Genomic DNA, 26,855 nt, shown 5'->3' with positions numbered 1-26,855 from the left:
TGATGGTGAGTCTAAGATGGTTATTCTAAGGTCAATGTAATGGGGTCGAAATACCCACGAGGATAAGGAGCCGAGGTGACGCAATTTTAGTCATCCGCCGATCCGTCGTCGGATGCTTCTGACTCTGGCAAGCAAACTTGTGTTCCACAGATTGCCCGGTTAGTTTGAAACATAGGAGACGATCCTCTAGTTTGCTCGGCATATGAGTATCGCACATTCCAAATGCGCATTTTCTTAGCACTAAAAAAAATACAAAACACTGCAAACAAGAAGGTAATAACAATACAAAAGATAAAGGATAGGCTGTGCGAACAATAAAACTAATGTCCATTGTATTTCGGCTCCGGTAGCGTTAATACTTAACACTAAATCTACCACGTGGGGTTATCCCAAAATGTCGAAATATATAGGAGAAATATGGTATGCCATGTTTCCCAACAAAACTATATAACCCGAGTAATTGTTCACTAACTACCAAAAAAATCAATTTTTTTATTAATAATGTCCGTCTTTACCGTCCTTCCCTTACATTAACGTAAAAATCAGTGTTCCCGGTTTCATTGAAGTTTGCGTAGCATTTTGCATTTTTTTTTAGCATTTTGCAAATCAAGTCAAAGTAATTCTTGAGCGCATTATTTTTTTAACTCTTTCAATCATTTCCATATTATTGAATGAAAAACGAAAAAAAAATTGCCAACACTGAATAAATAATAATCAACATTTAGGAACAACTCCCAACATGACGGAGGAAATAACAAAATACGCCACTATTGAAATATCATACAATCACGAAAAATATTACTTTCTGGAAGTACATTTTTATGTATGCATACGCATACACTACAATTACTACGTGCACCAGCAATCAAGAAGTTTCAGGAAAATTCCACAAAAAAATCGAGTAATTACTCAGCACATACATAAACCCTCTATCGGGTTCAAATGCTCGTAACCTTTCTGCACTGATCGCCTTGATTCATCGCGAACACTTTTGAGTGCGGGATCCTCCGAAATCGTACAAAATAAAATAGTCGAAACAGGTGAAATGATGTTCCTCCAATTGATTTGATCAAATTCGACAACGAAGAGCGATGAAAATGTCAATGAATTGAACACTTCCACCCAGTAAAAGATATCGGCCATTTTTGATTGGCAATTGGTAGCGCTAGTGCTTCCACTGCTCTGTATTACTCAGCTCGGTTCATATGCCTTTACTGTTGCTGCTGTTGATTCTGCTCATCGTTCCGACTGGCTGCCATCTTACTTTTCAATTTTTAGAGCAGACTTTTCAAAAGTGATTTTCCCAATTACCTGTCATTCAGCTGATCTTCTGTACCCGGAAGTGGGTGCACTACAAAATGAAGGGTCGACATTTTAGTTTTTCATCCACAGAACGCAATTTTTTTCCGGTTAAATTTCCTCCGTGAGGCGAGAATCACTTCTCCTTCCTTCCACACACAACTTGCAGTGCAGTTCTTCTACTTCTTCTTCTTATGCTGCTTTGTTTCCTTCTTCCCGATTATTTCTTGCCGTGGATCGAACTCGTGCGGGCCAAAACACGAGTTGTCCCTTTTTTCTTGATCAGCTTCAATTTTTATCACTGTTTGAATTTCCACACAGAAAATAAACGCGAACTGAAATCCAGGTTTTTCTGCCACACTCAACAAATCACCTTTTCTTCAATTCAACTTCTTTATAGCAAATTGTTCACTTTCAGCATGCTTTTTCTCGCACAGTAAGCTGCTGCTGATGACCGTGGTTGTTCTGTGTGCGGACTGTCTGCCACCAGCCAATCACAGCTGTGGCACAGGAATGACGTTTGACGCAAGGTTGGCAGTGTATTGTTGAAGTGGCGCCTCGCAGTACTAGAATCAGCTGAAAATCTTAAATTTCTTTTCAATGTATTCGGTGTAAACCGAAAATGTACCAATAAAATTTCTTTTTTTATCAATTTTATTAAAGCAATAACATAATTAGTGCAATGTTTAGAAAATAAAGTCATATTCTGGACGGTTTTAATTTGTTGAATGATCAGTTTTTGGAAGCTGCACACTTTTCCTAACTATCAGGAAAGTCATGAATGCTTCCCAAAAACAATCTGTCTCTGTTTTGTGAAAATTTTTATCGGAAGGAGCCAAGTCTGATGAATAAGTCGCATGAGGCAGTTCAGGGTTACCACTCAATTTCAATTTTTGAATTCCTGCATTTTTCCCGCACGATTTCACGAAATTCCCGACTCTCAAAAATGAAAATTTAATAATATTGTGTCCTTAGTTAAAAATTGATTTTTGAAACTCGAATTGCGAAAATATTTTTAGTTAATCGTTTCCAAGATCCGCATGTGACAAAAAATTGAACGGTGTGTATCTCAGCATGATGCAAGATGGGTGGAACGATATATCAAAATAAATGTTCGGCTCTAAACATATGAAACGCTTCATTAGGCGAGAGCTAAGTTGACCACCTATTGCAAGTGTATTACTGCATAATCATAACTATTTTTACACATTTTTGTTAATATCCTTTTGAATTTGCTTGTTTTTCAATTATAATTTATCTTACATTCCCACATCTAGCGAAAAGATTTTGTTCTACCAATCTAGTACGACCTTGTCCATTACAAATAATGGCAGTATGATTTTTTTTCTCTATTATAGTGACTTTCAACACATTTCGGCTGGTTCGTCACTTTTACTTCCATTTTTGGAAGAATGTCGGGAGTGAGAATTGAACTCGTGATCTCTGCGTGAGAGGTATGGATGTTACCACAACGCCAGATCGCCTCCACGCAGTATGATTAGAGGGATGCAGGTTTGACAGACAGGTTATGACAGATTATCGCGCGATAAGTTCGCAAGTGAGTGTATCGCATGCGATTAAAATCCTGCATTGTAAAGGAAGCATTACAAGTCATCGAAAAGGAAAGGAATCATCGGTGCCTCTGTCTGATATTCACACAAAAACGATGCAACTGTCGATGCTGCCGTAACACAAAACATTATAGATACTACTTACATTTAGCGCACGCACACTAATGTATCAGTTGAATGAAGGCAGTACGAGTAAGACAGAAACAAATTTTGATGAAAACAAGACATCCTTCATCTTGGTTCACCTAATAGAAAAAAAAGTTGCATCTCGTGCGACGTTTCAACGCGCTAAAACACAAACAGTAACGTTTTAGAGCGCCGAAAAACACTGAACGAAGCAATTCCCGACTTTTTCTCGCATTTTTCCCGACGGTTTTTGATTTACGACCTTTTCCCGCTTTTCTCGAATGGGTGGTCACCCTGGTAGTTCATCCCAATTGAGTAGCTCAAGAGTTTCCCTGGCAGGTCTTGCTCGGTAAGACGGGAAGTTTTCATCAGGAAGAATCGCCTTGTTCTACCTACCTTAGCTTTATTTGATAGTTCTTCCGTTTTCGCCACGAAATTGTTCGAGTAGACCCTCCGCTTCAGGCTTGTTCTGAAATTATCGATGGGACGCAGCTCGGGATAGTCCGGAGGGTTGGCGAACTTCGGAACAACCTCTATCTTCAAGCGTGCGTATCTGGCGGACTCAAAACACTTGACAATGTCCACTCACTTCGTAACAGTATGAAGCTCCCAGTAGGCACAAATCATGGAACGCTTTTGCTTTACAGTTTTCGCCGAAATTGTGCAGTTCATCTTTTACGGTGAATTTTGTCGAATGTCTCTACTCTGTTTTTGGGAGAATGCTGAACACCTCCCATCTGAAAGCACGTTCACAAGAATTAAATTTAAATTTCTCGAATGTTGTAGGTAATTCACTTTGCATAACTCACAGGTGCAAATGTATCCTGGGTTCCACTTCGTCTGGATCCTCGACGGAGCTTGAATATAATCCTAATATAATCGGATATAATCCGTTACTTGCGGCCTTTGGGTTTTTTTTTATATTTCTACCAGCGCATTGCCCATTTTTCAATCCCATTGAGGTGGTTTTCCGACATATCCGACGGAGGCACGTCGAAAAGACATCAATGGTGCGATGTGTTTGTGATACGATTAACCGGTTCAAAGTTCACCCACATTATGATCTATTTCAACATTGCGGATATACTGCAGATAGAATTTTTATCCCAGAAAAAAGGCTCAGTCATGAAGTCAATAAGATTTGAATATAAACACATTGTAAAGAATAATCACTTTATTTGTTTTTATAAAAATGAAAGTTCCTTCAAAAAACCTAACTAAAACAAGCGGTTATTAAAGAAGTAATACAGCAGTCCGATCAACTGTCAGCTTCAAACCACTATGAGCTTCGTTATTATTCGCTATCAATTCGTCGATTCGTAAAAAAATTGGATTGGTCGAAATGATACTCAAAGCAATCAAACTACATCAACTCAAACGTGATCTACATAGACACAGTCAGTCATGCATGCAGTCAGATATAGGCTAATCCAAGATTTCATCGATCGAACAGTACATTCCATCGCACTAAACATCTCAGCTCCCATAGATCCTCGTGAGGTCATTACTTACACTCTGACTAACACACCTTGCAAAATTGATATATCCAAACTCAAATCCTCCATCCTCCTCTCACCTCCACTATTTCCACGATGCAATGCTTGCACTCGGGCCAACTTTGACGTACAACCAAAACTTCAAAACTGAAATAAACAAATTGAGTTATCACAGTTCCGTTTTCGTGGAAGAACTGGGGCTATATTCACTAAATCAATCATGCCAATGATCATTTCTAAAGTTTAGTTCGCAGTTGCGCAATATATTCTTTGTTCACCTTTAGAGCCCCCGCACACTACAGACTTTTTTCCAGTCGACAGTTTGGTCGGATCGGCCTACTGATGCAAAATCCGACCCAACTGAATCGGAGTAATGTGCGCACATGCATACCTCTTCGTACTGATTAAGGAGCGAAATTTTGACCGACGAGTCAGTCTGCAGTCTGCGGGGGCGTTTATTGAAATAAACTTCAAAGCCTCAAGGTAGGTATAATGAAATGCGCTATATAACAATACTAATTAGATTAAACATTGAATAACCTATTAAACTGTGTTCAAAAGTAAGTCATGAATTTTAGTTTCCTCCGATATGATAGTGAAAACATTTTTTTGTACCTTAGGAAGATCAAGACGGGTCTATGGTACTGGGTGAGGCCATTTCGCCACTAAATTGGTTAGGGTGCTCATACACTGTTTGACCGAAGCCAAATATTTGACTCTTTTTGACAGATAAATTTTGTCCAACGTGTACTGATCAAATATATTCTACACAAAACACGACAAGCAAATATTCAATTATTGGATGCCTAAAATATTTTTTCAGTCTGTTCTTCGAACCTGTCGGTATATGGTTAGGTTACCTTGAATATTTCAGTTGATTTTTTCCATGTTCGGTGTTTGATATTGTTTACTACTGTTGAAAATTGAAGAGTGGCAAACAAAATAGTGTTTGTACAAATATCAAATCAAACCTTATCTGTCAAAAAATATCAAATATTTGACCTCCAGGCAAACAGTGTACGGCCACCTTTAGGAGAGCGGTATATAAAAACAGTACGGAAGAAAGCAGAGGGGGAATTATTTGCTTGAAGCGTGAAAGAGACAGACTGATCACGAGCGAGCTTGGGCACAAGCGTATTGTGTTTTGTTCATAAACAAAACACAGTAGACTTCCTAGACGGCTGCAGAGTGGTTCTAACCAAGGCGCCTAGAAGTATATACTAAGGTGGGCCAACTTGCTAAAACCACTCTTCAGCCATCTTGGAAGTCTACTGTGTAAACAAAATACAATACGCTATTGCCGAAGCTCGCTCGTGATCAGTCTGTCTCTTTCATGCTACAAGCAAATAATTCCCCTTCTACTTTCTTCCGTGCTGTTTTCATATACCGCTCCCCTAACCAACTTAGTGACGAAACGGCCTCACCTAGTACCATAGACCCGTCTTGGTTCTAACATATTGGCTCGCCTTTGGATATACTTCTATGCGCCTTCGCTAAATATTTGAAAAAATCACCTGGCATCCCTGAACGCAACAAATGTACAATGTACTAGATCATCAGGAAGCGGCGCTTCATATACATATTTGCTGATCGCCGTTCCCTTTACAAACTCCGTTTGTTTATCTCTGTTTGACAACCCGTACAAAACATTCGAAGTCGTCACATCGTGTAGCGTTCGGGAGATGGGTGTCATAATACAATAATAATCTGTTTCCTTCGGTGGCAGACTATCACGATTAGCTTGTCGTGTCTATTTTCCAGTGTACGTGTGGAATTCATTAACTCAAAATCAATGCAAAACTAGTGTAAACGCATCGCTCACAAACGGGGCTGCGAACGAAGCTTGCTCGAGGCTGGATTAATTTGTATTTTCCGAAAAAGGTACGTTTTCCATCGCGGAATACGCTCCAAGGATACGACAAGTCGGATATGTGCGTCTTCTTCCTTGTGTTAGCACTATGCTGTTTCAAGTTGGCTACCGGAACTAATGAAAAAGTGAACATTGTAGGCAATTAACCCAACGGACGTTATTTTTCCCATGGTTTTTTGCATAAATTCGTATCAGCTCGCGGCAAAAAACGAACAAAAAGTATGTTTTTGTTGTTCTTATGTGTGTATATGCAATAGTGATGCTTCTGTTCATTATCATTTAACCTTGAATGTTATTTTGCCTCCTCAGTTTAGAAGATGTTGGGGTAAAATAAGTTACTGGGTATCACTTTTTGTGAACTTTAGTTTCACATTTTCAAATAAGGCATATTATGTACAAATGAACATCCGTTCGCTTTTCATGCGTTTGAAATTATATTTTTCTAACTAAATTCATTTGTCGAAAACCGATACCAATAAGAATTGGTAGAAGATATTGGATCGTGAAGTGATACTCTAATTGTAACTGAAGTCTATCTTCGAAAGTGGACCTAAAATTGCGGTTTTTAAATCGTGGATGAAACCGGAGCTTTTACCAAAACTGGTTTTCGAGTAAATTGAATTGTCAGGAAGATTTGGAATTGCACTATTTTTTTAAAATGTTCCTTACCAGGAGATGTATATCACGAATAAAAAGAGGAAATGAAACAGTAACATTATTTTGTTTGAAAAAAATGACTTTTAATTTTGATCATTCAAATTTAATTCATGTCAAACAATGCTGTATCTAGAAATCTCTCGTGACATATTCAATATTCCGAACAAGATACAGAATATTGACAAGCTCATAGCATGTATCCCCTATCCACTGGATTGCTGGAACCAGATCTAGTTAGGATTCGTTTTTTTATCCTAAAATTTATTATATTAGGCTCATTTAGCAATTCAACTGTAGCAGAGCCGGATTCATTTATGTACATTTTTATCTTACAATAAATTTTGTTGTATATTACACACCATTTTGAGGCGTAAGAGTATCGCTACCTATCAATAAATATTTGTTTTATCTATAACACAGTAGCGGTTTAGGCGAAAGAGAGTTCTTTTTCTTCACAGTTGGGCTGTTCATAGCGGGACTGTTGATATGAGGTTTCCTCTGTTGCGATATTAATAATGCCAATTACCGATGCATCAGACCGAAAATGTGAGTGGTAAGGGGCTGGGATTACCGTCACATGATGATTGTTGCGTGGACATAGTACATAGTAGCTAGAATAACACACAAAGAAGGTCAGTTGAGGGGACCTGAGTTATGAGCTCACGATAGTTCACTTAGGCCTTCTACACATCAGGCAACCGCAACCCGATCTATGTTGGCGATGTCAATCGTATCGCCAACTCAGCTCTGCACATTGAGGCAACTCAAACGTGATGTAATCGTTAAGTTTTCATCTGTCATCATAATCTGCATAATCGCTGGCAGAGATGCCATTTCTTTAATTGACTAAGAAAATCGAACTAAGGAAAATGTGTTTGAAAAAAAATCTAGTACAAGTGAGATTTTTCTTAGTTCTAGCAAGAAGAAAAAAAAACTAACAAATTTGGAAATTTCATCAAAAATTATGCGCGACTTTTGAAAACTTTACAATAAAATCAAAATGTGTACATTTAAAATAAAATTTGCACCTCTGCAGGAAAATCAGCACATCTGTCATTCCTTGTTGATTTTCAAAAGTGCTACAGCTCCTATCCGTGATGACAAATGTACAGCGTCAATGTCTGCTGGCAACCAAGGCGCCAACCAAGTATATCCTGGTGAGGCCGTTTCGTCATTGAGTTGGTTAGGGGAGCGGTATATGAAAACAGTACGGAAGAAAGCAGAAGGGGAATTATTAGCTTGAGGCGTGAAAGAGACAGACTGATCACGAGCGAGCTTTTGCGCAAGCGTATTGTGTTTTGTTTACTAACAAAACACGGTAGACTTCCAAGATGGCTGAAGAATGGTTTTAGCAAGTTGGCCCACCTTACGATATACTTCTAGGCGCCTTGGTATATCCTAAGGTGAGGCCATTTCGAGACTAAGTTGGTTAGGGGAGCGGCATATGAAAACAGTACGGAAGAGAGCAGAAGGGGAATTATTTGCTTGAAGCGTGAAAGAGATAGACTGATCAGGAGCAAGCTTCGGCGCTAACGTATTGTCTTTTGTTTACTAACAAAACACGGTAGATTTCCAAGATGACTGAAGAGTGGTTTTAGCAAGTTGGCCCACCTTAGGATATACTTCTAGGCGCCTTGCTGGCAACATTCGTGTTTGGGAGGCAAATTAGGCCATCTACACATTACGCAACCGCAACCCGATCTATGTTGGCGATGTCAATCGGATCTCCAACTCAGCTCTGCACATTGAGGCAACTCAAACGTGATAAAATCATTTTCATCCGTCATCATGCATCACACGTCATTACGCTAGCTGAGATGTCTTTTCTTCAATTACCCCAGGAAATCATATGGAAAGCGAATTATTAATAAAACAGTTTGTTTTCAAAAAATCTGTTTTGCTTAGATTTTTCCTTAATTCGAACGAAAAGAAATAAAATCAAAAGCATCAATATATACGTAACTTTTCAACACTCTCATTGATATAAAAACGAGCAGCTTTATAGTACAACATTTGTGTAGAAAAATGCTTCCAATTCAGTCCAATATTCAAATCAACTGCATGAAACAGATAATCATCATCACTACAAATTTAGTGATTGCATGAAAAAGACAAGAAAATATAACGTGTTGCTCTTGGGCAGGCGACTTTAATAATATTTCACATAAAACAAAAACAAATGATGAAATTGAAACATTCATGTTGAACATTTTATCGCTAGCGAATTCGAATGTTTGTTAAATTCTCGCAGTAGTGCCGTAATGTTCTCATGTATCACCTCCGACATGATCTCGGTAGTGGTTAAATCAGCATCCATTGAAGCATCACCGGGACTGTGCTCAGCTATGGTTCTGTTCTCTCTCCCTCTATTTCATTCGTAGATCCGGTGTTAATTGAAGATGCATCATTCTAGTGAATCATGTCATGCGGGTCTAGAAGGCAGGAAAGTTGCGAGTTATTTAATGAAACAATGTTTTTACCGGAGTGCTCTCTCGTTGTTGCCGTGACTCCTGGAATCACTGATCACCCTGTTCACTGCAAGAACGTCGTTAACAAACCCTGCCAAAAAGTGGGTCATGTAGGTGACAGGAAAAATGACGGTTGAAGATAAGAAAATGAAGATGAAAAAGAAGTAACATAAATGAATAAGAACAAACTTCACGAGGTGGTGCAAAACAATCCCACAATAGTTACGAGCTAGGTAGTGCGGACTGAATCAAAACGGCTGTCAAAAAAGATCCAATTGAAATGTCAAAAGAGATCCAACGATCAGGAGTGTTATTTTTCTTATGATAATCAACACTATAAAAGAGGTATTGTTGTCAAGGGCAAAAATAAGTAAAATTATAAAATGAACGAACTACATTTTTCCGTCAATTGTTTAATTAACCATTGCATCTCTAAAAGATCATCTCAGCCTTTCACTGAGCAACGCATTTTTAATGTCCCCTCTCTTTGTCATAACGTTTTTCCGAACGTAATAAAAACAAACAAAGTCAGAGTCACGTAAATGTTTACTCCTGCGATTTGGAAATATTCGATAAAAAGTGGAAGGAAGAGCTGCCAGATGATTTTTAAAAAAAGTCTGTAAAAACATGCGAATGTCTGTTAAAAATTTGGAAAAATCTGTAAAAGTGTGCAGATCTATAGAAATGTCTTTTAACGTTAATTTTCACTTATTCATTAATACTTTGTACATCACGATGCACGTAAGATTGTATTCTGTATATATATATATATATACAGCCATTCCATGCCAAACTAATATAGTGGTTCTCAGCTCTTCGTCAAAAGTGGTAATTTTGTTCTTTATCGCAAAACATTAAACTCGTATTTTTTTAATTTGTCATTAGGGTGCCCATTTCCAATTTAAGGTGATCCCAAAAATCATTTTTTCCACTTTTTCCCAAAATGACTTTTTTCAAAAATTTATAACTTTCGAACCACTCAACCGATTTAGATGATCGACATATCAAATTTAAGCCAATGAGCTTTAATTGAGAAATATTTAACTTGCATATAATATGGATCCTATTTTTAATATGGATTGAAAGCTGAGAACTTTTGCATAAAATATCTCGATATCAGATATGTTATTTTTTTCGTTTTTGAAATATGATTTTGCAAAACTAATCGATGGTTCGAAAAACAATTTTTCCCCATTTTTCCCACTACAAAAAGTCATAACTTTCGAACTATTGGACCGATTCATATCATCGACATATCAAATTGAAGCTTACGAGATATATTTTTTTAAAAAATATTACTTTTGCGAAAAAATTGAATTTTGTTTTTGTAATTATGGATTGAGTTAGTTTTTCATAGTTTTCTCGGTTAAAGATAGGAGCGCTATATTTTTTTATATTTTTTATGGAAAGCTGAGGAGTATTTACTTAACATATCTCGATATCAGAGATGCTATAATTATCGTTTTGAAGTTAGAATTTTGTAAATTTAACATGTTTTAAGTCTTCGATCAATATTCACATGTGACTAAACTAGACCTATGCTACTAGAATCCAATCTTCCCGCAAGTGTGAGTTTTGCTTATTGGCTTCAATTTAATATATCGATCATCTAAATCGGTTCAGTAGTTCAAATGTTATGATTTTTTGCAGAAAGTTATTTTTGGACAAATGGGAAAAAATGATTTTTTTAAAATCATATCTAAAAAACGAAAAAATAGCAACCCTGATATTGAGATATGTTGTGTAGAAAATCCTCAGCTTTCAAGAAAAAATATAAAAATATATAGCGCCCTCTAGTCCAAAGTCATAAAAAAAATAAAAAACGACTACAATCAATAATTACTAAAATATAATTATGTTTTTCGCAAGTTAAATATTTTTTTATAAAAGGCTAGGTCAATTTTATATGTCGATCATCTAAATCGATTCAGTGATTCAAATGTTATTAATTTTCATTTGTCATTTTTGGGAAAACGTGGAAAAAAAATGATTTTTCGGACCACTTAATAACTTATGTGCTGTAAGTGTGTTTAAATGTTTCAACGATCTACACATACATACATACACATACATACACAAACATACGCGTTGTTAATTTTTATAAAACACAGTATTTCTCCGTTGATATATTGGACATCCACCAAGGCTTGCGGTCTTGTCGTTTTTATTTTTAAAAAAATGCAGTGTATATTTTCCATCCGCCATGCAAGGCTATACAAGTTTTAGTCCACCACACGGCCATGAACCATGTCTGTCGTAACAATATCGAACAGTAACCCATATTTCGTCATAAGCAGACCCGAAAGCAAATGTAAGTTGTTGAAAATAGAATGAAAATTTTTATTCGATGTTGTTTAAATACATAGGTTGCATAGTCCTGACCCTAACTTAACTATTTTTCAATAAATCTCCTTGCATTTCAGCAAAACAATCTTGTCTAGAACAGAAAATAATTATCAGAGACAATTTTCGTTCAAGATTTTTCCTTACCTGCAGAGAATGCAATTGTTCATTAATTGTGAATAACCGTATCCTCTTTTTCGTCTGCAATGATGTCAAGGCAAAAGTACTTATGTGTATGAGTTCCAAACATCATACACACCAGATGGGCCAACAAGAAGGACTGCCGGGCCGCAGGTTGAGTATCGCTGGTCTAACGTCATGTGTATTGATATATACTAAATATAATAACTTTTCTGTATTAAAACTATGGAAAAATGTCATATGGTGAGTCAAATATTTTTGATGCGATGAATAGATGTGATGAATGTTTTACAGATATGTCTGTAAATTTACAAACATATTTGTAAATCTGGCATCTCTGGTGGTCTGAGAATTTATTGCAAGAAATCGCTTGAAAACATGCAAGAATTTGCTTGAGAATGAAGTGGATTGAGTCCGCACCACTTAGGTTACGAGTTAACTTGAATTGGTTTATTAACAAGCAGTGAATTATCGCTAGTTTGTAAATATTTACAGTTGTCGCATATTTGTATATTTGCATATTAGGAAGCGTAAGATAACAACTAAAATATATCGTTGCCCGTAATTAATTCAGAAATTGAATCTAGGTTAGGACTTCAACCCGCGCAGTTTACAAGTTGATGGATTCCGCAATACATAATCATTTTATTAATTGTAAGTTGAACTTAAAAACAACGATATGATAAACGACATGGGAATAATGAGATCTCACACTTGTAGTCCAGAGAACGAAAGTTGAGCTAGTCTACCGTGCACACAAGAAGTACTGAAGCAACACTGAATTTTGTAAGATTCATTTTCTTTATTGTGTAAACATAAAATTCATCTGAAATAAATATTTCAGCTTAAGCGATTGCTAAAGGAAAGTGTTTTTTCTTGTTCACAAAAACACTCGTAATTGACGATCTGATTCATTGTTTTTAAAGTGACCGACTACCCCGAATCCATACATACACACGAATGTATGAAGAGCGACCGCCACAATAACTGCGTCTTGCTCCGTAATATTTTCACCTGAAAACAATAAAACAATATATGAAATTGTATATCAAATGAGTAAAATCCTTACATTTCATTCGTGTTTTTGTAAACTAATTCAATTTTGGAAACAATGTTTGGTATTGCAACTGACAAATACCGAAACTCAACGAACGCAGAAATCGAAATGTCAACATCAATTGAACGAAAAGGTTGCCGACACAAATCGCGCGCGACTCGACATGCTGAGTTGAATCGAAAAAGTTGGTCCGACCAAAGTTGCCAGTTGCCTAGTGTGTATGCTCCCATTTGATTACACATGTTCTCAACTTTTTTGACAGATTCGTTAAGTTGCTTTCCAACTTAGGTTGCCTAGTGTGTAGATGGCCTTACTCTCTATCATATTAGAATGTCTAAAAGCAGTTTCACATTGGTAAAATTTAAATGAAAATTTCTACTCAATGACATTTGAGTACATAAAACACGTACTCTGTCCCAAAACAGCTCCTATTCGCTTTAACGGCATTGAGCTTCGTGTTCCGATTTTGGAAAGCGAAAATGAAAATAACGGATTTTCAGGTTTAAGAAATATTGATTTTTTTTCTTTTTTCGTTTCATATAACGATTATGTTAATCAATTTCACTGTTCGAATAACTTTATTAATAATTATTTTGGTACACATCGGAAATTTAAGCTTCTCATTTAGGGTTCTCACGATAATCTTGTTTATAACAACTGGTTTAATTGACATTCGATTCACTTCACTCATTGATCCAAAATAGATCCAATTGAACCATAACGAATACATCATTGATGATGAAAGGAATATAAATTCCCTAATAAAGTCAACTCAATAATAATAAATTCATTTACTACAATAACAAAACACAAAACTTCGAATGATACATCGATCATAACGATAACTAAACTCGGTTTCACCGGGAATCTGAACAGATTTGTGTATCCTCAGGATATAAACATTATTGTAATCAATGGCAACGAGCTAAAAGAAGCATATTTACCTTAGTTCGCTAATAATAATAGACAGCAAAAATCGCATTGAACTTAGAAAAGGCACTTCCATTTTTGTAAACATTGTTTTGTATTACCACTAACAACTCAACGAACGCAGAAATTCAAATGTCAACAAAAATTGAACGAAAAAAAAATTATAGGAGGTTGTGTTCAAGATACGACCGCATTGTTGACGTAGAACTACGCTGTAGTTTAATTCAAGTCGCTTGTTTATAACTGCGGATATTATTTTATAATGCTATGAAAATTTTGAAATAACCATTTTACCAGTGTGGTCGCCCTGAAATGTTTTTTTATTGTATAATAATTTGACAATAATTGTTTGAGGATTCATTTTTGTGTTCGCACAATAATACATGCTCGAGATAAGCGCAGCTGTCATCCTTAATGGAGAAAGTTTTGCAACTGGCAAGCGAAACCAAATCACATACAAAATTCCAGAACGACATTTACTTTCTTGGTGACTAAATAAACGAAATAAACTCTATCTGTTAATCTCAACAACCTCGAAAAGAGTAGCACTGATACATTATGATCAAGATTAGCGCAAAAGCAATCCTAGTTGAAGGCAGTTTTGCGACTGGCCAACCAAAACCCAAATAAATTAATAACTTATTATAACTTGGTATTCCCCAAATATTTTTTTGGTGCACAACCTTAACACCTGCTTCACCATAGCGTCATTTCAATGCATTGATGCAATGTCAAAGGGACCAACGAAGCCTTTATGATGAAAGAAAACAAACAATGGTAACTGCTTGGAAAAAGGCTGAATTTGCCTCATTAAAGATTCACTACTAATACCCTAGCGCAAATATTTCCCTCCCGCTATCTCCCTTCCTTGTTTATATTTATCATTACGGTTGCATAATTTGCAACACCAAACAATCGTCAATCATAGCATAAAAAATTAGGCATTGCATCGTTATAGGGCCAATGTACACGGAGGCAGATACAAATGGGGTTTCAGCGTAGCGAAAATGCACTATTTTCACGTACGGGTTATGAAGCTCACACAAATATCCATATATCGATGGCTTGAAGCAACTAAATATACACACACTTATCTCCGTTTTGCGCTCGTCTCAACAGAAGCCCTTTCTGTTGATATTGCCAGTCTAGATTAGCTTAACTATCATCCTTTGTGGAGAGAGTTTTCCTACCGTCATGCAAAACCAAACCACTGACAAAATTCCAGAACATTTATTTTCTTGGTGAGCTGACGATAGCCTAGCTTGATGATTCCCCACACAATTGTGTAGCTCAGAACCTTAATCGAGACTGAAAGTGTGCCTTTTTTCCTTGCTTGTTGAATTAGAGAGACTTTCAACTTCTTCAGTTCATTCGTCTCTAACCTTCAAAAAGGCCTTTGGAAAACTTTACTTTATCCATCATATTACTCTTCTACCACTATTGCCTTGAGAAAGGCATTCGATCCCTCGCCGTCCAGCTCGTCCAACAACGATGTTGTCCAGTCGATTTCCTCACGCAGAATGAAAGTTTGCCTCAGCGAGATCAACTGTTTATACTCTAGGCAAATATTCCCCTACGTTCTTCTTCTTTTTGGCTTTAAGAGGGTTTAAACTTTTCAGTTCATTCGCCTCTAGAAAGATTTCCCCTTCGTTGCTCGTCGATAAGTTGCTCGATATTGACAGCTCTGTTCGGGAAAGCACACAAATGGGCAGAACAAATATATGAGGAAATGTTAATGCTTTCAATTTTCATCAATTTACCCCATATACAGACTATGGGATTATAATGTATAGCATATCATACAAATCTTAGGGAATTTCCGATTCGTTTGGTATGTAAATCGCCTAAATCCGTTCGCGGCAAAAATAGTTATTAACGTTAACTTTATTTCATAAAAACGTGACCTGGTTTCTGATTTGGCCCCCTTAATGAAAGACGTAGTTCTACGTCAAAAGTTGTCGACACATTGCACGCGACTCGACATGCTGAGTTGAATCGAAAAAGATGGTCCGACCTATGTTGCCAGTTGCCTAGTGGGTATGTTCCCATTTGATTACACATGCTCTCAACTTTTTTGACATATTGATTGTAGATAGCCTTAGTAGCGGACTTGCAACCAATTAGGCTACGGAGATCCCCTTTAGTGAGATTCGTTGTATTCGGTGAATATTGATGGATTTATAATCCAGTATCCGCCCAAAATCAATCTTTATTTCTTAATTATGTTCGGAACCTAAAAAATTATCAGGATTGATACACGCGTTGGAAATTAATCGAAGATGGAACGCAAGGTATGTAAATAAATTTTTGAACAATCACGTTGAAACCCCAACGTCGTCAGCAGCAATGATCACCAAGCTCTCAAATTTCCAAAATCGACTGTGAATACCGTGCTTAAAACATTACGGGTAAACATTGACGTAGGATCGCTCATAGCAAGCCAAACTTTGAAGTGGAACATAAGACTGGATACTACGAGCAAAGATCATCAGGGCAGTCCGAAATAATCCTTGGATCTCCGGACGTGATTTGCGAAAATGTTCTCCGAGGTACAGTTCGGCGAACCTGTATGCGAGAAGGATTTCGGTTACCAGGAAACATCCCAACAAGACGATGAAATAGAACCTGTTTGCGAACACTGAGCAAGAAAACTGTAACAAGTTACAAGTTCTGATCGAGTACAACGGATGTATGTTGATGAACGATGGAACAGATGTGAAAATGAATAGACTTCGGGAAAATTCCGGGTCAAAAATATTACCTTAAGTCCCGGGTCATAAAGTATTACCTTATGAAGTCCCGTGAAGTTCTAGCTAGACTTAGCCAGCTGCCATTACTGCCAGGACGTAGAATTGTATGAGCGGAATAATATTGAGTTTATTGGAAAAAACCATGAGTCTTCCAAATTGTCTAGATTTTCGTCCCATCGAAAAATATTGGGCGATTGTCGATCTTAAATCGAAGAAGTCTGACAATCAATCAAAACACTGTCTGATACTACTACTAAAAGTTGATTTTTATTGCACATTTCTATGGATTTACATATTTGTTATTTGTTTATAAGTGATACAGCATCATTCGCTTTTCCACTTTGTTATCTGTCGTTACTGAAACTAGTTTTGCTATAATTTTTGACCTCAAATTGAATATATACAGGGTTTTCCATTTCGGGCTTCCGAAAGTATACAGCTCTGCGCTGACAACCGTTTGACATAGCTGTCAACCAAAGCGTCATATCGTTAGTTAAATGTCTGCCATTTTCAATATGGATCGTTTTAGCATCGCACAACGTGTTAATTTTGTTAAATTATACTATAAAAATTATGAAAAACTGGCAAATGTTTTTCGAGCATTACGGACGGATTTTGGTCGTCATGGACGGCCTACAGAGCACACAATCGCTAATGTAGTGCGTAAATTCGAACAAACTGGATCCGTAGCGGATATTGTGAAACCTGTGCATTATCGTAATGTGCGTTCGGCCGAAAATATTGCTGCTGTTGCTGCCAGTGTGGAGGATGACCTGAATGTTTCGATTCCACGGCGTGCTCAGCAGTTGGGCTTGTCAAACACATCATTGTGGCGAATTTTGCATTTGGACTTGCACCTACATCCATATAAAGTCCAACTGGTACAAAAATTAGAGCGTGGTGACCATGGAATGCGTCGGGCATACGTCGATTGGGTGAACGAACAACAGCAGCAAAATGCTGAAATTTCGCAAATGAGGCACATTTCGAGCTCGGTGGCTATGTGAACACCCAAAATTTCCGATATGGGGCTCAGAAAGTCCACACGTGATTGTTGAGAGGCCATTGCATCCGCCAAAAGTCACTGTTTGGTGCGCATTATGGTCTGGTGGAGTCATCGGGCCGTATTACTTTGCAAATGAGAACGGCGAGACGGTAACTGTGAATGGTGAGCGCTATGGCCGCATGTTAACCGATTTTTTTGCCACACATTGAAGATATGGATACGGATGACATGTGGTTTCAGCAGGACGGCGCCAAGTGCTACACAACACGACCGAACATGGCCATATTGCGAACGAAATTTGAGGGACGCATAATTTCGCGTTTTGGTGATGCCAATTGGCCGTCCAGATCATGCGATTTGAACCCGCTAGACTTTTTTTTGTGAGGTTATGCGAAAGACCGTGTCTATGCCAACTCTCCGCAAACTCTTGAATATTTGAAAGACAACATTCGTGAAGTTATGACCGAGATACCGCCCCATATGTGCCGAAAAGTCATCAAAAATTACCTGTTCCGGATCAAGGTGTGCGAGGAAGCCCTAGGTGGACATTTGAATGATGTTGTATTTCACACATAGTGGCATAAACCAAACTTTAATTTGAAATAAAAGTTTCATCGAAATTCGAATTCTAAGTGTGTTTTATTTCAATTTACTTTCGGAATTTAAATTTGGGTAACCCTGTAGTTTATTTTGTGGCTTGGCACTTGTTATTTAACACTTTCTGATATGAATATGTAGCGAGAAAAGATAGCATATGCGGTTGACAATGTCACTGTGCAGAAAATCATGTCATGTCTTTCATTTCTGTACTGAGGTGTAAGTTCAAAGTTTCGAAATCGATTCAATTTATTTTGGAATGTACAATGAATGAATGAAACGACCAAGGCATCATGCTGTACGTAAAATAACTACGGATGGCCAGACTTAGTCATTAGATTCACTTGCAACGAAAAACGTTATCTATCACATTGCATGAAATGACCTAACATGGGATTTGTTTAAACTCTTTACTTACAAAGTGAATATGTTGAATTCAATTGAATTCGGAAATTATTTCATTCAATCACTAGTTTAATCAATAATAATTTTTTTTTTATTTCTGTATTATAGTGACTTTCAACACATTTGGCTGGTTCGTCACTTTTACCTTCCATTTCGGAAGAATGTCGGGAGTGAGAATTGAACTCGTGACCCTTAGCGTGAGAGGTATGGATGTTACCGCTACGCCAGATCGCCTACTCAATCAATAATTTAATCAAAACAAACAAATGATGAAAAAGCCAACGGTAGTCCTATGTCAATCTTGCGGTTATATCATGGGTATAACCAATGGCGTCGACTGAGGGGTGCGGACCGCCCCCGGGTGCACGATGTTGGGGGTGCAGAATGAATCAAACTTCCCTTCCGCCCCGGGTGCGAGAGCTACACTCGACGCCACTCGCTAGAGGCTCCAATCATATCGGCAGTAGAATAGAAACGGAATTGGGAGAGGGAAAGCATGGTGCTTTGGCGAGCGAGCAAGACAATTCTACACCCGCTTCACAATCATAACTATATGGTTTTTCGAGCGGGCACCCGCTTTTATACAGATATTCTGAGTATGGTTCGAGGTGTAGAATGGGCTTCGTCGTGTGAAATACTACATTCGGCACCGATCCGTATTAAGTTACTCATGGAAACACATACTTCTTATTCCAAGCTATCAATACAAACAATGCTTCGTTCAGTACACATTTTTGAATCTGTCAGTCACGTCTCTTAAAGGGAGGGAGCTCGTGTGCGGATCGGTTTATGTATCCGATACGGAATCATCGTCTCACTGGTTGTCTTTTATGATTTTCTGTACTGTTTTTTTTATTGTTTCTATCCCATTTGTTTATTTATTTAGGATCATAAGCGTTTTAGTTGTAACCAGAGATGCCAACCTTCCTATTCTTTCTGGATTTCCCAGCCTTTTTGCCACGTTCCCTGATAACCTGACAAACACTCAATTTTGCCTGATTTTTATAAAATGATCCTGATGTTTCTGATCCTGTGTCTGGTGGGATTGAGAAGGAATTCTTTATTGTGAGCTTCTACCAAGCAACCAGTCGATACATTCCCATAAATACTGCTCGCCATTGGACAACTTAAAGGCAGCGACCTAAGTGACGAACCAGCCAAGAGTGTTGAAAGTCACTATTACACAGAAAAAAAGGCAGCGACCCAGAACCAAAATCCATAATTAGTCAATGTGATAAGCGTCGTGTTCCATCAAGTAACGGTAAACTTCCTGTCTTTTTGATCACCCCACAAATTATTTTGAAGTCTGGCTAGGAAGTGCTATCCCTCCAGCTGAACTAACTAGCTATTGCACATTCAGATTCAGGTTCCCTGCAAAATTCTAACAAGGGTAAAAACATCGACTCTATGGACTGCATAGAAAATACCGCGAACAGTCTGCGATGTGAAACAAACATATTCTGGGAGAATAGATTTTTTAAGTTGCGTGAAAGATGGCAAATGATTTTGAAACAAAATTGAATTTAATTGCATTGCATTAATCTGTCAAAAAATTATGCTTTTGTTTTCTCAAATATCGTTACGAACTTTCCGGACAACCCAATATAGCCTATCTTGATTTCCTGATTTTTATTTTCACTTATCCTGATTTTTGAAAATTGAAGTTGGCAATCTTGGCTGTAACAAAGCCGGATTTAATCGTATACATATTGCATGTCTGTCGTATCGATACATATGGTGAATTACACAATCGTCACTACGTAACGTACAGATTACAATTTTTTTACAAAAGTACAGATTGGTACAGATTTTCTAGCGTGATAAAATAGTAACACGTGGAGTTGCTAAAACAGATGGGGCAGAGATTTGATTTCGATTACTGGACCCTCAATACAGCTGCAATGTTAAATCCCAGGAACATTTCCAATCTAACAAACATCAAAGAACTATTGAAAGCGTTTTCAGATTTTTATGATGGGGAATGAATACCATGCCTAAAAATGGTTGCTTGAAAATGACTTGTTTCGAAATTACCTGAAATGACTTGTTTCGAACTATCTTTCTTTTTAAATATAATCAATCTATCTATCTATCTTTTTAAATATAATCAGAACAAGAAAAAGCTTCGAAATTGGCTCAGCAACGATAGTATGCAATCTATATTGAAAATGACTATATAAAAGCATTATCATAAGCAAAAGTGATTTGCAGCTTGCAAATAGTTATGTACATTTACAGCAAATGTAGTGTTTGTAGTAAGTAAATGTGAATATAAAGTTTTTTTTAGTAAATGTAATAGTTTTGTAGTAAATAAATGAATATTATTTGCATGGTAAAAAACTAACTCTGGCAAGTGTGGGTGTAGTTGTTCTATAATAACAAACAAAGATGGTCAATTAAGGGGGTACTCTAGTGTACAGACACGAATTTCGGACGTTTTTTCGAGCTTCGTAGAAATAAAACAAATAATATTTTTACTATCCATCATATCATTTTTTGTTCATCTATCTTTTACCAATAAAACAAAAATTAAACTAAAAAATAAATAAAAAATTGTAATGGGTTGTATCTAGGACACGACCGCAGTTTTCGACGTAGAACTACGGAATTATATTATTCAATCCACTTAGAATGCATAGAAATTTTTGTAATATCTTTTTAGCTATTTCATTTTGTATTACTTCAGTAGACTCGAAAGAGTCGAGTAGAGTCGAAAGCTATCATCATCTCTCGTTTATTTGGTTAAACTCGCATCAAACTTTCTGCTTCCCACTCAGATATCGATCACAAACTATGAACCCTTTTGCTCCTATATTCCGCTTGAGATGTGATCCAACTCCACAACATGCAACAGTAAGGCTACCCTGCTGGAAAGCATACTTTCGTGAAATATACGTTTATCTAAATAAATGCAGTGTATATCTATGTTCCAAAATTCTGGATACTCTTCCATATCCGCACTAGCACAAAAAATTCTCGTATACTGCTCTTCTTTGTCGTAGCACACCTCAATACAGAAAGCTTCCTCTCCTTGTATCGAGCTGTGTGTGTATGTGTGTGAAATTAGCATCAGGCAAGAATAATATCCGCTCGTTATGTATGCTAGTTCACTCGCATTTGTGTTTCCATTCTATTCTATTTTTATTTCCCGCCTCTAGCCCTGAGAAGGGCCTTTGTGGAAAGAAACTCTATTCTATACTCCTCCTTTACCCGTCAAGGAAACAATCCCCTCCCGCTCGACGCTCTGCGGCAACCGTGTTGCTTCGATGACCACCAAACGAGAAGTGGTGTGAAAACGGACAGAAACGAATGTATCAGTTGCTCGTTATTGACAGCCCTGTTCGGGAATGCACACAAATCGGCAGAACAAATGTATTGGAAAATGACGTTTTTTCTTACGTTTCCCGATTTTTTAAAAATAGTAATATTTAAAAAAACATATTTTTAGAGACTCGACAAATTCAATTCAATACGAATCGGTTCAGTAGAACTTGAGATATCGTGTACGCCAGTTTCAAAAAACTAGTTTCGAGAAAAACACGTTTGGAGTTCTCCGCATCAATAAAATGGCTCTAATTCGGTAAATAATGGGATTTCGATAAGTCCTTTCTAGGGTATATTCTTAAATGCCTAAACCACAGAAATATGAAGGAAAAAATGATTTTTTAAAGTTTCTACACTAGAATAATGTTTTAACGCAACCAATGTGACTACACCCAACACTGATTTTTATCTCATGTTTTGTCATCCCGATTTATTATATTAAATGAGACATAACATAACAGAGAATGTCATTACTCTCAAATACTGGTAAGCATTTATATAATATATATATATATATATATATATATATATATATATATATATATATATATATATATATATATATACGAGCGAGCGAAACAAGACCGGGATATGCATTGCTCTCCTTCGCTTTTTTTTACTCTTAGAAAACACTTTCCAACCTTATTTTATAATCAGGTGCAATATTATCACGCATTTGCTGAACAACATCATTAGCCATGTGGATAGCGTGGTCGTGTAAAACAGTCTTGCTTCCTTGCCAGCCATGGTTCGATCCACGTTGTCGTCATTTGGACTTTTTTTTGGGTGCAATCCCAAGAAAGATGAAGGGAGAAAAAAGACGGGTGGGGAGAGACGTAGGACTACACCAAGGGGTGTCCATTATCGGAATATCATGGAGCACAGATCCCAGAATGATCAACTTTTCATGTACGAAATTACAGAAAAAAATCAAAGGATAAAATAAAACGTCAGCACTCAGCAAACACTCAAACGTTTAGATTCAAATACGAAAAAATCAAAATTTGTCGTGCAAATGTTGCAGGGGTTATTGTTCAGCCGGCAACGAACACATACTTGATGGCAAGCATATCGTAATAGGAATTCACCGTCTGGTATTGTGATATAATTGGGCTTTGCACTCCTCATGAATAACTTTGTTCTATTAGTCAAATCCTTCATTTGATACCCATATATAATATGTAATCCGCCATTTTGGTTGGCGGCCATTTTGGATTTGCATTTTCCATAAATAACTGTGATCTACTAGTCAATCCCTCTCATTTGATACCCATATTGATGGGGCTTTGAGAAAATATGTAATCCGCCATTTTGTAGCGGTCGCCATCTTGGATTTTCAATATCATGAAATATGCAGTTGTCTAATGACTGCAGAAATAAAGGTGTGTTCCAAATTTCAGATCAACCGGTCAGCAGGAAAGGTGTCAAATTTCAATTAATGTGGTATAGCGCCATAGCCAAACATGTTACATACAAACACAAATATGTCACAGCTAAATAAAACCGTTTGCTGGAACATCGATATGGTATGTTCCTTGATATGCTTGATATGCTGGAACATCGACTATTGAAGCGACAACTTTCGGATGTCGAGTTGATCTCTTTAGACACTTTCTTGCTTCTTTACTTATGTTCGTCAACGCGGTGACCACAATTTCCGGTTTTCCGGTTAACGAAAAAGAAAACACGCGGAACGACTACTCGGATGTAATATCCATTAGATCGTTTATTGACCGATGACGAGAGAGATTAACAACGCGTCCGTTTTGTATGAGTTCTGTATTACAACTAACTATTGTGTCGATTCTACATTGTGAATTATTTCTTGTGCAAGCGGGAGATGTGGAATGAGAATTTGACACTTTACATGAATAGCGCGGTTTGCTACCACCATCTGTGCCCGTTAGCACCAATTTGCCCATACCATATAGCGTTCTCCAACAACTTACGCCGGGTAATTGCGGATATTAATTTTCAAGGAAGTATGGTGCAAATTGGTCGATTGGAACCATCTTTTACAATATATTAGGAGTACCGGTAAGTTTCTCCGTTTTTTTCAAAAAATAATGCTTCATTCTGCAAGAATGGTTACAAATTTAATATTCAAAGTATTGCCCATCGCTAGTCACAACTTTTTTCCAACTTTCTGGCAATTCACGGATCTCTTTGCGGAAATAATCGGCCGGTTTGTTGGTTAACCACGAATCGATCCATTGTTTGACGTTGCATCGATCGAAAAAGGTAGTAATAGGACGGAGCAATGTCTGGAGAATACGGCGGGTGGGATAGGACCTCCCATTTCAGCGTTTCCAAGTAGGTTTTGACCGGTTTCGCGACATGCGGCCGAGCATTGTCGTGCTGCAAAATAACTTTATTGTATTGTATTTATGTATTTGGTCGTATTGTGGCCGTGTTTCCTTCAGTGCACGGCTCAAACGCACCAATTGTCGTCGGTAGAGGTTCCCCTTAATGATTTCATTCGGTTTTAGCAGCTCATAGTACACCACACCCAGCTGGTCCCACCAAATAGACAGCATAACCTTCTAGCCGTGAATATTTCGCGCGGCCGTCGATGTTGATGTATGGCCGGGGTATCCATACGTTGCCCGACGTTTAGGATTGTCGTAATGGACCCACTTCTCATCGCCAGTAACGATTCGATGCAAAAAACCCTTCCTTTCATTCCGTTGGAGCAGTTGTTCGCACGTGAAAAAACGGCTTTCGACGTCTCGTGGCTTCAATTCATACTGCACCCAATGTCCTATCTTTCGGATCATTCACATTTCAAACGATCGGATATGGTTTGCTGATCTACTCCAAGTGATCTACAAGTTCATGTTGCGTTTGTGACGGATCTTGATCGAGTAAAGCCTCCAATTCTTCATCTTCAAATTTTTTTGGCGGTCCGGAACGTTCTTCGTCTTCTAAATTACCACTTTTAAACCGTGCAAACAACGTCTGACCCGTTCGCTCAGTTGGAGCATGGTCACCATAAACTTCTACCAAAATTCCGCAGCTTTTTTCTTCATATTGAAGTGATGAAGTAACACTCCCCGCAAAAACACTTTCGTTGGTACGAAATTCGACATATTCGAAGTGGCAAAAAACTATGTTGTTTACGCTTCAATTTTTTGACATATACTGAAAAAGACGCGCAATGACAGTAGCTTTCCAACGAATGTTTGGAAATTTTATTCACTTGAATAATAATCAAGTTACGCCATCTGTTGTAAAACCGAAGAAACTTACCGGTACACCTGATAGAAAATTATAAAATCTTCAACAGTTATCGTGTTAAAATAGGTTTGAAACGAGAGCCTCTAATTTTCCATAAATTTATGTTTCCGTGGTCAACCGCGACTGCGACGTATCTTGTTGAGCATCGTAACGCTATCCTACGTAATCCTACGTCAACTATGTGAGCATGTATGGACACAACCCTTCATCTTCTATTATTTTGTCGAAATTCACGGGTTTTTGTCCTGTCTAGTTTTATCCAGCACTGATTCAGAGATCACATTTCAATAAGTATATTCCAGGGCTGCTCTATATATTCGGAAAATCGAGCTGCTGATATGATCGAACAGATGGAACGAGGATTATTCGGAGCCTAAAGAGCACTAAAAATGTTCAACGAAGGACAAACATTATGAGTAGTTTAAATATATTCTAGCCCATTTTTTACAATTGATAATTTGTTTATTGCACGAAATCACGAATTACATGATTGTTACATTAGGTACCTTTATTGAAAGTTTTGCGTTTTGCATTTACATATAAATTATCATTGTGAAAAAATTGATATGATTTGAAATGATTTACTGCCGCTTGCATGAATATTCGCAAAAAAAATAAAAACCGAAACATTTACATTTGGGAAGAATGAATCGTCCATAGACACAAGCTTCCTATCAAATTCACACTATCGCATGTCTCAGGCAAACAAATGTTTCGTAATTCCCCATGTGCCAGCTTCCGCAGGCGGTCTGTTATTAATTAAATAGTCGATAGTGCGTACAGTGTAGCCAGAATCCTCTGTGTTGTAACTTTAAAAAAATGTGGGAGCTGACGTTGGATCAATATAGATTCCCATTGATGAGAAATTCAATTCCATATAAACTACAAATAGTTTGTCAACGTAAATAGTCTCAACATAATTTGATTTCTCCCACGAGCCACACCAGTATTCTGGCACGGAGCCCGTTTTGCGTGTGATTCGTAATATTTGCTTGAATTGACCTACAATGAATTTGTCTGAAGGACATTGTGTCCCGCGCTGTCTCATGATCTATCACTGAGTTATTTCGCAATTAGGGGTGTGTAGTGCCAATTGATTAATTGCGAGTGCCCGAGTGCACGTGCCCGGTTGAGAACTACAGAGGTATTCGTTGGGTTTCAAGAGAAGAAAAAAAAACATATTCGGCGAAATTTTATTCAATTTATGTATGGTGGCACCTTGCTGATTGTATCCTCTTTTGATTACAGACATTCAGATGGATTTCGATTGCCAGTTGTATTAGCAAGATAATAACAATAAACCGGACAAGCGTACGCGATAAAGACGAATATACTAGTCAGCACTAAGTATTCATGGTGAGTAAATAGATGGTTTCTATGAGTTGCTATTTCAGCCGACAGCTGGACCTATGCTGATGAAAAGCATTTAAACAGATGGTGTTCTAGGGAAACAAGTTATGACATTTCTGTCTAAATCACAAGAACATGTTATTTTATTCTCAGTTAGAGTGAGAAGAAATGACAATGTCAACCTAAAGTACTTGATTAAGAAGTCTTAGCAGTATATATTTCTGTTCT

At 37.5% G+C, this 26,855-nt stretch overlaps 2 protein-coding genes across 8 annotated transcripts in view; one reads left to right on the top strand and one right to left on the bottom strand.

Moving 5' to 3' along the window:
* Positions 1 to 1,799, bottom strand: part of LOC129775193 (E3 ubiquitin-protein ligase hyd) — a 32,411-nt gene extending 30,612 nt beyond the window's left edge. For all 5 annotated transcript variants that reach the window (XM_055779574.1, XM_055779578.1, XM_055779577.1 and 2 more), the window contains exon 1: positions 1,312 to 1,799. In XM_055779574.1, the coding sequence (XP_055635549.1) occupies positions 1,312 to 1,373 (62 nt within the window). In that variant the 5' untranslated portion in view covers positions 1,374 to 1,799. The remainder of the gene's footprint in view (positions 1 to 1,311) is intronic.
* A 4,335-nt stretch (positions 1,800 to 6,134) lies between these two features.
* Positions 6,135 to 26,855, top strand: part of LOC129776072 (dachshund homolog 1-like) — a 32,342-nt gene continuing 11,621 nt past the window's right edge. The window contains exons 1-2 of one of the 3 annotated variants that reach the window (XM_055781460.1): positions 6,136 to 6,373; positions 26,526 to 26,633. The gene's annotated coding sequence lies outside the window, so the exon portion shown is untranslated. Of the gene's footprint in view, positions 6,374 to 26,525; positions 26,634 to 26,855 lie in introns of all 3 variants that reach the window. The other 2 variants (XM_055781461.1, XM_055781462.1) reach the window with 2 other exon arrangements.

The sequence above is a fragment of the Toxorhynchites rutilus genome, chromosome 3 (genome assembly GCF_029784135.1).
Source record: "Toxorhynchites rutilus septentrionalis strain SRP chromosome 3, ASM2978413v1, whole genome shotgun sequence".
Taxonomy (NCBI): Eukaryota; Metazoa; Arthropoda; class Insecta; order Diptera; family Culicidae; genus Toxorhynchites; species Toxorhynchites rutilus.
Note: the sequence above shows the minus strand (reverse complement) of the source record. Positions and strands in the feature narration are given on the sequence as shown.